This window comes from Cucumis melo, chromosome 4 (genome assembly GCF_025177605.1).
Source record: "Cucumis melo cultivar AY chromosome 4, USDA_Cmelo_AY_1.0, whole genome shotgun sequence".
Taxonomy (NCBI): Eukaryota; Viridiplantae; Streptophyta; class Magnoliopsida; order Cucurbitales; family Cucurbitaceae; genus Cucumis; species Cucumis melo.
This window is the reverse complement of record NC_066860.1, coordinates 15,726,603-15,738,854: the sequence shown is the minus strand read 5'-3', so window position 1 is coordinate 15,738,854 and position 12,252 is coordinate 15,726,603. Positions and strand designations below refer to the sequence as shown.

At 35.3% G+C, this 12,252-nt stretch overlaps 1 protein-coding gene across 1 annotated transcript; it reads right to left on the bottom strand.

Moving 5' to 3' along the window:
• Window positions 1-1,084: 1,084 nt before the first annotated feature.
• LOC103489963 (biotin--protein ligase 2-like) lies at window positions 1,085-12,018 on the bottom strand. The gene is made up of 10 exons (XM_008449317.3): window positions 11,844-12,018; window positions 11,370-11,694; window positions 11,205-11,266; window positions 10,960-11,108; window positions 10,268-10,388; window positions 9,972-10,127; window positions 3,104-3,149; window positions 2,772-2,838; window positions 2,375-2,451; window positions 1,085-1,411 (listed from the first exon to the last, which is right to left on the bottom strand). The coding sequence occupies exons 1-10, from the start codon at window positions 11,962-11,964 to the stop codon at window positions 1,369-1,371; spliced, it is 1,167 nt and encodes a 388-aa protein (XP_008447539.2). The 5' UTR covers window positions 11,965-12,018; the 3' UTR covers window positions 1,085-1,368.
• Between the last annotated feature and the right edge of the window lie 234 nt (window positions 12,019-12,252).

Here is a 12,252-nt window from a genome sequence, read left to right as displayed (position 1 = left end):
TCGACCAAGACTTTTACGGAAAAAATGACAAAGAAATTCCCAATTTTTTTTTGACAAAAACCAGAAAATCATGACTCTATGTCCTACTTCCTGTCTCTTTCTTTTTCAACTTGCGTATTCTTCCGCTCTCTTATCGCTTCTTCCTCCTCTTCTCTCTCTTCTCGCTTCTTCCTAAAAACTAGAAAAATACTATGAAATCATAGCTACCTATCCTTTTCTCATAAAGGATCGATCATAACTTTACATGGACAAATAGAGAGCTCAATTTGTTGTCTTTCAATAGGATTATGTTTGCATTTTCTTATGTACGTACTATGACAGGTATAGGTATTGATTGTGCAGTCTAGGATCCTGCCTCAAGGATACTTCAAGGTTCGGTTAACTTCTTGTAACCATCCAGTAAAGACTCGTGAAGCCATCCTTAGGAAGTTAACTAGTGTCCAATTAGATATGTTTATACAAACTATATTCGGACCCATCCTAAACTATGACCTCTCCTTGAATGGACAACTGATATATTAGTGTTTAGCCTTTTGTTTTACATATAATTTTGTCTTGATTGGTGATCTATAATTCGTTTTCATCTTTATTTGCCTAACTGTTTGTAGGTGTAGGCATATGAGATAATTCTGTCTCTTACCAAACTGAGTTGCGATTCGATAGTAGCAAGACAACTAAATTTGTTTCAATGGGTTTGCTGCTCCACCCAACCCTAGACATGGTAAATTCATAGGTATATTTATGAAATTAAAGACACGAAACTTAAAAATGGAGCTTTTTTGTTTATCCAATCCAGCCACTGTTCTGCATGTTGTAAGGCGACCCCCTTTTCTCTTTTCTGATAGTGAACCCTAAACAAAAAACCCCCAAAAATTGCTGGAACCGATGGAACTGGCATGGCGCCTCGCCACATGAATTGTTTTTGTTTGTGCTATTTTATATTTTCACTCATTCTCACAGTTGTCAAGTTCAAATAAGTTGATTCCATTTCTCCATCACAATATATCTTTACAATTTACAACACAACACTGTCATAACGTAGTTTCAGTTTCAAGCTCAAACAGCGGCCAATAAATTGGCAAAGTTTCTAACAAAAAATAACTGCTTAATCAATTGGAAATTGTCCCATTGGGAATTCCTTCACTCATTCGTATGATACAAAAATATATCACGTTCTGGACCATGGACCCTCCTTAGTAAGTTTAGAGAAAAATAATATTTACAAATTAAATTGAGGTCTCATTGTTTAATCACAAAAAGTAAGATATATTTCTCTCTTTCCTCGACGTTCGAAACAGAGAGTTGTTAACTAAAAATAAAAGAAACCAACGTCCAGCACTTGTTGCAAAGCGAGAAAGCAGCATATTCTTACACCAACTTGCTCTTGATTAGTCCTTTGAAAAAGTCCAAACTGTGGAACAATAGGATGTTGACATGATCATCAGTTTTAAGATCAGATCATTATCATGCATTACCCTTCCAAAATCATATATCTATAGCCATTACATTTGGAGATGAACTCATGCTTAGGGTTGTGACCTGAGCAATGCAGAAACAGGAGGGCATGTAGCATTGATTGACTGGCCAACAGGGTAGTCACTTCCTTTACAATCATTATAATTTATTCTAAAGTTCTTTGAAGACACTTTAGTGACCAATGTTACTTAGTCGTGCATAAATTTGGAATGAATTCAGTCATTTTAATAGATAATAATGGTTTAGTTTTGGCTTCTTTTAATAATAATTTTACTTTTAAGTTTTCTATTTCTGCAAATTGTTTATTTCCTAGCCATTTTCTTGCAATGTTTTCGAAACATTTGAACCATCGATAAGATTTTAAAAACAAAAATAAGTTCTTTAGAAACCTATACGTAGACGCACAGGTGGATTTAGTATAGGCGACCCCCAACTTATGCTTTATATATATATATATATATATATAATTTAAATAATAAAACCAAAACAATAGCTAGTCCAATGGTAAAACTGCCCAACAGCCCCCTCTAAACCTATATTCAAATCCTACTTCTTGCATTTTTTATTTTAGATTATTTTTACTGAACTATAAAATCCCCCATTAACAAAATTTATGAATCTGCCACTGGGAGGATGTACTATTTATAAATTTAATCTTCAAATTGTGCAAATGGTATATATATGTATCAAATTCACTTCTCTCTACATACAATGAACTATGTCTTTCAGGATTATTTTCAAGATGCAACTAATATACTATAGACACATGTGTTACACTCTTGAAGTCCATGTATGTGTGGAACTTTTGCCCAAAGAAAACAAAAAAGAATAACTAAATAATAGCACAGCACACAATCCATTCACTAAATGAAGAATAGGAATCCATTCAAATACTTACCTATTTCCATCGGGATGAAGTTCGCACATTTGGTTGTCATCTCCAATAGCTAGCAAATATCCTGAAGATGTCAACCCCTGTATAAAGAAACAAGCAAATGTCTGAACCAATAAGGGATGAATTCCAGTTTTTAAACCGTGAAAATCATATAATACAGTGCATTTAGCACTCTCCATTACTAAGTTGAACAAGAAATTGAAGTTGAATATTTAACAAGGACACAATCTTTCTCGTAAATTTTAGTCAAGACCATCCTTCAGGGACAGGATTATCTTAAAGTAACAAACAACTATAAAGTAGCACTCTCCAAGACCACAATTGGTGTGGGTTAAGTCTGCAGCATTTGCATAAATACTAGAGCAGCGACAGAATCAGCTATCAATAAAGTATCACGTACCTGAATAGTGACTACATTTTCCACGACTTGATCTTCTTTCTTTTCCTGTACAACAACTCTTTGTCCACTACATCGACAGGTAAACAAAATCATATCCATAGCAAAGCAATTGTAAAACCTACTCGTAACAACTTGCACAATAGTCCTAGCTCATAGACAACGAAGACTGAAAAATTGAACACAGTCCATTTCCCCAATATTTTTGGTTCCATGACAAGAAATGTAGACAATGCAAACTAAGCATAATCATGAGAAACTTGGAACAGAAAACATGTTGAATATATATATATATATAAAAGAAGAAAAAGACATTAATCCACATCATGAGTTACCTGTGCAACCATGTCTGATAGTAGAGTTCCTCAAGAGCCCGAAATCCTAATTATTCAGAAAATGATGGTAGCGAAATAGCATTATTCACGGGTATAATGAGAATGGGATCACAAGAAAAATTTTGGAAATGAAGTAGAACAAACATGAGATAATCGTGATGTGAACTAGCCATTACAGCATGTTACGAAGGTAACAATAAATGAAATAAATGTGCTACAAAAATTCTAGCCTTTTCGAGAGAGAACAAGATTGTTAAATTAGTAAATCACTAAGCAATTATATCAAAACTTCAACACTCCACACACTTATTTTGTTTTATTTTAAATAAAAGACCAATTATCATTGAGACAAAAATGAAAGAATTAACAAGCATGCAAAAAAACACAGCCCACAAAAGGGAGCAACCCTAAAGGAGACTCCAATCAAGAACAATAAGACCAAGCAAATAATTACAAAAACAAAAAAAGTCATCATTTGCACTAGTTACAAGCATAAAATCTCACAGGAACCAAATATCACAAGACTCTCAATCCCTCTAAAGATTCTCTTCCAAATTCCCCATGAACCCTAAAACAAAGCACAGACTCCAATTTGCCAAAAGAAATTTCCCTTCCCTTGAATCAGCAGATTGAGGAAACTCAAAACTCCATGATGGGTCATCTGAAGACCAAACACATCCAATGAAGAGTTCTAGACCGTCACTCCTGAGCATAATCACAATTTCGAAATAAATGATTCAAGTCTTCTGGCACCCTCCAACAAAGGATGCAACAAAAAGGTCTATTCAAAGAAGGCATCTTCTATAAAAGTCTATCCAAGGTGTTGAAACTTACATGGATAACTTGCCAAATAAAGAACCTTCCCTTTTTCTTGGGGGCCAAAGGGGGGATTTTCACCTCCAAAGGCACAAAAAAACGAAAATGGAAACAAGGTTTTTCATTGAAGAAATGAAGAGTCTAATGCTCAAAGTACAAAGAAACACAATAAGCAATGTAAAGCAAAAACAACTACATTTAGTGCTTAGCTGGATTGAGTCAAAAAAATAAAGCCCCCCAAAAAAACAAGAACATCAGCCACCCAACAAATTTTCATAGTTAATATGTGATCAAGATTAAGGAACCTCCTGCTAATAGGTGGATCTGCCATCCACCTATCCTCCCAAGAATAAGTATTCTTTCCGTCACCCACCATACACTGAATTAGGTTAAAAGAAAGAAAAGGAATTTCCAATTGTTTCTGAATGTGCCTTTAACCCCATCCAACATTCATTTAAAGGAATTAGAACCATAATTGCTCAAAATAATCATGTACCAAAGAGACAAGGAATTAGGGGAAAACACCGTAACCATTTTGGCAATAATGCTATGATCCGAGCCTGGAAGTTTTCTAACTCTAAACTATGTTAACAGGCTTTGTAATAACCTTTCAATTAACCAAATCACCTAGACCTTCCTCCACAACATCTCATAGAAAGACCTTGTTAGGATACTTCCTAACTAGAACAAGACCTTAATTTCTTATAATGAACTATAAGAAAATACAAGATAAACCTAAGTATAAGGCACTTGGAACCTCCCTCTTGAATACTCTCACCCAAGCCCTAGATCACTCCACAGAATGCGCCCTCTCACTTACCCTCCCTCTATTTATAACAAGATGTAACCACTTCAGTAACCACACTTACACGATAACTAGTAGCAACTTCCTATCTATCCAATTGCTTATACAATAACTAGTAGTAACTTCCTATCTATCCAGTTACCCTTATACCCCTTAACTGACATCATACTAACACGATAACTAGTAGCAACTTCCTATCTATCCAATTGCTTATACAATAACTAGTAGTAACTTCCTATCTATCCAGTTACCCTTATACTGACATCATACTAACACGATAACTAGTAGCAACTTCCTATCTATCCAATTGCTTATACAATAACTAGTAGTAACTTCCTATCTATCCAGTTACCCTTATACCCCTTAACTGACATCATACTAAATATCTAGTACCTAAGACCTTCCTCCACAACATCCCATACAAAGACCTTCCTCCACACCATCCCATAGAAAGGCCCTCATGAGTTTTTGCAAGCATGTACACAATGATCCAGGGGCTCTGGAAAGGGAGAAAGTTAAAGAGGAATACTGCTTAACATTAATCAAACTAAAGTCAACCTACCACCTTTTGGGAGAGGAAATCTTCCAACAGGTCAATCATTTTCACACTTGGTCCCCACGGGACTCCAAAAGGAACTCTGCATGGGTTATTTCCAATCTCACACCCCCACCAACTTATTCCATTTACTCATTTTGACCAAGTCACTAATCAAACTCATCATCTAGCTTTTACCTCTACTAACTTTAAGACTCAACATGGCTTCAAAGAAAGTGAGGATGTGGTTCAAATTTAAAAAGACTCTTCCTTACTCGAACAAAAGAAGAGAAAGTCATCAGCACATCGGAGAAGAGTTTGATTGTAATAAACATTTGGCTTAAGCAACTGATTTATCAAAGAAGGCAAGGCATTCGATTGTAATTCGTGGGAAAAAGTTTATTGCGATCTCACTCCTTAACTGATCTCACCTTGGCCTTCTGACTTAGTACTATGTTCCTTCCTTACCAAGTCAGCGAACTCCACCTTAAGAGCTTGCCTTTCCTCCTTAAGTAACTCATACAGACTACCAATCTCTTCGTGAGAACCAATGGCCTTGATTTTTCCCAAAATTGTCACCCAAAAGCCTCTTGGTCCCAACTTTTCAACAACCCTTTAAGCGCTCTAAATTTCCCCATTTGGTCATAACATTCTCAATAACTTGATTACCTTGCACTTTCCAAATTCCACCAAGAGGGGAATACGGACTTGCAAGGACAGATGTTTTACCGACATATTCGCAAGCCTGAAAAGCCAAGGACCCCAACGATGAGGTACTAAACCGAGGATAATAGGCAAGTAGTTCGAAGTGACCTCTCTGCCCAACTCTTTCACAACACTATCACATTCATCCAACCACCCATTGGACATCAGAAATCTATCAATTTGAATCCTTGCTCTACTGTCAGCCCATGTGTACCTGCCATTCATCAAACGAGGATAAAAAAAGGGCTACAACCCTCAGCGAAATCGTTGAACTCTCTAGGGGTGTTCACAGTTCGGTTTATAGATCTAATGAAACTCAAATGAGAGAATTTTATTAATATTTAAAAGTTGCGAATACAAGAAGACAAGTACTCTATTTATAGCAAACTAATCCTAATCCTAATCAATAAAAGAAACTAACCATTAATCTTAATAAAAAAAAGAAACTAATCCTAATTCTAAAAGATTAAGGACTTTACCATAACATCCTATTCCTGCTACATCATTCTATCCCTCCCAAAAAAACTCCCCCTCGAGTTTTAAAACGAAAATGGAGGTAAAAATAAAAAAGTAAGCCAGTCAAATGGAGGCATCTAGAAACATCCAACATCAACTATATTTTGTGATTCCCATCAATTGATCCTAGAACTAATGTGGTAAAAAAGAACTCTGTTGTAAAAGAACATGTAGATTTCTCATAAAATGAATAAAAGCCCATTTTGTAAGTGTGATGAAAGTCCAATTGTGGTTGGTTTTTTATTTCTTCGGGAAGTTTAAATATGACCAAGATGACAGATTGTACTAATATTGGATGGACTTCAAAACCGAGCTGGGTCAGGAGATGATTTTGGGTCAAAATGTGTGGGTCATGGGCAGAGGAAACCAAAAAAACATTGTTTGGAATAGATCGGGTCATCTGGGTTGGGTTAAGAGAGGAAAATGGATGGATGAATTGTGAAAATAATTATGGAACCGGGTCTGGGAATGTGCCTTTTGGGTCAAGTCAGTAAGAAAAATTTGGTAACAATTTTCACAAAGTCGTTCATCTCGCAGTGCTACTTCATCTTCTTCTATCTTGTGAAAGATTGTGAATGGGATGTCAGTTGTCTCCAATTATTTCCTTTGTCAACCAAGCAATAATCTTCTTCCTTTTTCTTCAGGTGTTTTTTTTCGGTCCTCTTTTCCACCTAAGTACCCCAATGTAATTTTGTGTGGGTTTCCTGATTTTTTCTCTGAATTGGGTTGCACCCTCTCCATTTTGAAAATAGCTTCATTTTCTTTTTCTTTAATTTTTTTTCTTCTTCCAAAGTAAGCTCTTCCTAGCACATTTTACCTTTTTTACTCGACTCATCTTCTTCATTCCTTTGTCCCTAAAGATTTGTCAAATTGAGATTGCTTTCTAGCCTCTGTATTTCTTTGTGGATAATCGTTGAAATGTTTTTCCCATGTGGTTTTCCTCTATTTTTGCAACTTTTTTCTATTCTCTCAATAAAGTTAGCCAGATTCTTTCACATATCTTTCTGATTTTGTTGATAAAGAATTTGTTCATAATCTAGCGGTAAGAATCTAGTTTTCATCATCTTCAACATTTGTTGCCAATTTCTTATTGGTCTTTTGCCCTCAACTTTTTATTCAACTGAATTCGATTCCACCAAACCAGCACCCTTGATTTCAACTTGAAGACAATTAATTTTACTTTTTTGTCTTCCGGTGTGTTCATTCAACATTCTTTATCCAATCGAGGAAAGTTTCTAAGTCTGAATTGTCATTGAATGAAGGTAAGTGGATTTAGTCTTCTTATCTTTCTTCTTGGACGTGGTCATAATATTATGAAAATATCGCCTTCTTGCTCGAAATGGTCTTTAGCTTTCTCTTTCGAATAAAAGAACTTCTTTCCGCCGCTATTGGGTAGGTCTTCTTCATTCATCTCTTATATTTTCCTCTCCTCTTCGAGGAAGGTTCATCATATGTCTTGATATTTTTGTCACCATTGTATTTAATTTGTCCATCCTTGTTATTCCGTTCCAAATTACATTAGAATCTTCATCAGAATCGCTAGAATCACTACAATCAAATTTTAAATGAGGATAATGATAGGTTCTTTGAGAAAATCAAGTACAGGTAAAATTATTATGTCTGAATTCTTCTTCTGAATCATTTGAATCAAAATTCCAAAACTGCTTTTTGGAGTAAATTTGACTTTCTTGCCTATACCAACTGCTATATTTTTTCTTCATCGTCTTCCTTGAGCGGTAATAGTCCATTTTTGCAAAATCTTTATAAATATATATATTTTTTTAATTTTAAGGGTTCCCCTTGTTAGATGTGTGTTGTTCGGCAACGAGCACAACTCACAAAACTCCCTCTTGTGATCAGTGTCACAAAGAGTTTCCCGGTCTTCCACCGATATTAATCAAAGTTGGCCTAGGCGACTACTACTCTGCTACCAATTTGATGTAACTCAAATGAGATAAATTTTATTAATATTTAGAAGTTTTGAAGACAAGAAGACAAATACTCTATTTATAGCAAACTAATCCTAATCCTAATTAATAAAAGAAAACCGATATTAATCAAAGTTGGCCTAGGCGACTACTACTCTGCTACCAATTTGATGTAACTCAAATGAGATAAATTTTACTAATATTTAGAAGTTTTGAAGACAAGAAGACAAATACTCTATTTATAGCAAACTAATCCTAATCCTAATTAATAAAAGAAACTAACCCTTAATCCTAATAAATAAAAGAAACTAATTCTAATGCTAATAGATTAAGGATTTTACCATAATATCCTATTCCTCAAACCAAAAAAAATTTAAAAATGAATATGTGAAACTGAAGCACCTATATGTGGTGTAGTGCAGTTTTCGGTTTTGACATTTTTTTTCTTTTGTTTTTCCCTCTTCTTGTTTTTCATCTCCACAAAACCTATACCTCAAGAATTTGAGATCTTAGAAGTGAGCTCATTGAGTTGAGCCACGAACAAAGATAGACGATGGAATTGGAGGTGAGAGATGAGAGGATGCACTATGGAGAATCGGAGATGAATGAGGAAGCTAAGGTCTGCCGTCTGAGAGAGTGCAAGAGTGAGTTGACGTCTTCAGTTTTCGGTTTCAGTGAACACTCCTACTCTAGAACTCTCACAAATCTCGTAACTCTACCATCGCTTTCTCCCCTGGGTAGCCAATCACAAAAAAAGTCTTCAGCCACACATAACTGGTAAGCACAAAGAGTCAAGGACCAAACAAATCTCCCAACTCATTCCAAAAGGCTTTTCTTCCTTCAGACTTATGAGAACCATTACTCCCATAACTCATCTCATCTCATTATGTGCCAGCTAAAACAAGATTGATACTAAGAAATTACTTTTAACACTTCACTCACTTGTATGCTAGAAAATTTGTAGAAAGCTTAACAAGTAGAAATCAATTTTAGTTGGGGAGAAAATGATATTACTAGAGTTTGAACATAGGATATCCTACTCATATGTCATAGAAATTGAATGGAATAATATATTTGTGTTTGATTGAATAGTCATCGACGGGAAAGAATGAATAAAATAAAATCATTAATGCACCTAATTAATATATCTACATCCGATTCCTAAGTGAACAATATCCTGGTGCGCTTTATCTCACCCCACAGAAATGTAGCCAAAAAGCTTAATAAGATTTTTTATATATATAGTTATCCATCTGGAATCCTTCTATCCTTTATGCTATGACATAGGTAAAAGTCAAACCCTTAGCATGCACAAAACCATATGGAAAATGGTGTTAGAAGAATGATGTTCATAACTACATGTTCAGAAACAAGGGAAAAAAGAAGAGAAAGATGGACAGTTTCAAATTCTTTTGGTAGACGGTGCTCGTTGCTTAAATTTTTCATAATTAAGAACCATCTCCAGAGCATTTGTGAGGTTAGATTGAAGAAGAAGCTCTAAATTCATGCATGTATGCGACAATGTCTTATCATGAGGAAGGCATTGAATTGGCATATAAATACCTTGATTTATGAAAACATCATACAATCTTTCAAATTTGTTAAAGAAGAATGCTAAGATATCCTCTTTTCTGAACTTGTAAGGTGTACTGGATAAATCTGTAAGAGCTTCATTCAAGCATGTTGATGGTTTGTCGTTGTCTACATTCAAACCTATACCTGGAAGAATGTGAAGCGGTTAAAATAAATCACAACCACACTAGGTTTTTCAAATTGGTGCAAGGTATGGAGACCAAGAGTTTGAAATTGGAAGGGTAAAAGAGAATGTAGAGAAAATTAGATGGAAAAGAAAAACACACCAGCAGTAACATTGAACTTCTTCAATCTATATGTTGAGGTACAAAGAACGCCTCCAACTTTCAGGTCATTCACGTAAAGATCATTTGGCCACTTTATTTTCAAATCAATATAGGGTAACCCCTGTAAGGATCCACAGAGAATGAGCAATTTCAACCTCAACTCAAGTGCAGTACCGTTTACAGATAGTACTCCTAACATGAATGAGATAGCCAGTGACATTGGCACAGTAGAAATAACGAAACATGTGAGAGCAAGTCTTTTTTCTTCTTTTGATAGAATAAAAAATTTTCCTTAAGAAAAAATGAAAGAATACAAGCGCATACAAATAAAACAAGCCCCCAAAAGCACCTTTCTAGAGAAAGGATAATAGCCTGTCCGGATTCTTTCCAACATACTGTTTCCTCCTTCCATTACCATATGTTTTTTTTCTTGCAAGCTCACTTCTTTGCCCCGCCTCTCCTAAAGTTTTGGTTATTTAGCAGGCATTGGAACAACTGTCTGGTATTAAAATAACATTGCTCATTTTCTTTGTTTGCTTAAAAAAAACAAAATATGAAGTTTTCGTTGATAAATTAACATCAATTGTTGATCAGAATTTTCAACTAGGAGACTTGTTATAATAGAGTAACCATTTTCAACAAAGATTTCAATTAAGAGTTCTAATACGGGCCAAAAACAGGACAAAAATTACCTCTTTGTCGCAAATATCTTTTATGGCCTCAGTAATAGCGAGAGATATTACATACTGTAATAGAGGAACAATTCGCCCATCTTCCATTTGAATGGTAAAGGAAAACATAAGACATCCAGGGGGAGATTCCCACAAATTCTTTGATCGACCTTCACTTAAATCCATACAGTGACTTTTAATAGAAAGGGGAATTCCAGGACTAACAAACAATGTTAACCGTTTGTTGTACTATTAGGACTACGCACCTCTTCCCTTGAACTGAACATCAGCCACACAGACAGCACCCAGTGGAAGGTTGCTAAAGTTGCTGTTGCAGACTAATATTTAGCTGGCTCTCCAAAGAATGAAAATGTAGCGTGGGAAAATTTTTTAAAAAAATAAAATAAAAAATAAGGCTTTGTTATACTTACTGAGAAGTAACATCCTGAGTAGAAGGAACCCGTGGAGACCAAATGAGGAATCTACCAAAAGTATCAGTAGAAAGACCATTCAAATACAAATCAATTCGAAACCCATTTTCCTCCAAAGGTTTATCCTTTTCTGAGTGCAATAAAACCGAAATTTCAGTATCGTCTGGGAGCTTCAAAGTGTCATTCCTCTTCAGCAATTTGGCAGTTTCGTTCTCAGCCGCCGTTTTTCCACTCAAAACCAGCGAACAGGTTGGACTAGCGTCCATTCCTGAAGCAGACGATAAAGAGAACAATCTCCTTCTCTCCCTCTCGTTAATGGAAATTACTGCTTTCCAGAAAAAAAAATATATTAAATCTCAGGCCATATGCGCTGATTCAATTTATGGAACGAATCAGCACAACTTCCATCGATATAGTTAACCCAAAATTTGAGGAAAACTACCCAAAAATGCATTGAAAGAACAAGAAACAAACCTGGAGTGGGCGGCGAAGCAACAATTCTGCTCAGAGACCAAAAAGAGGAAGAGTTTAGGACGGAGAAAACGAAACGAGAGTCACGCCTGCCGAAATACCGTAGTTGGTTAGCTAACAACATGTCAATGAATCGAAAACAAAATTGCACCAACGGCCTGAATTTTTTAAAGTCCAAATCAGATAGATATAACCCAAACTTTAAAAAGCTTGGCTCGGTTTGGTTTCTTCATCTTCTCGTTTTTATTTTTTTCAAAAATAAAACCTATATGAAAAATACTTGTGCTTATTTCTTAAAACAACTAGTCCTGGTCGTATACGTAAAATTTGTGTTTTATTTTTATTTTATTTGTTAGATTATTTTTTATGATAACAACCTTCTCTTCGTTGATCTTCATTTTCTCAAAGTGAT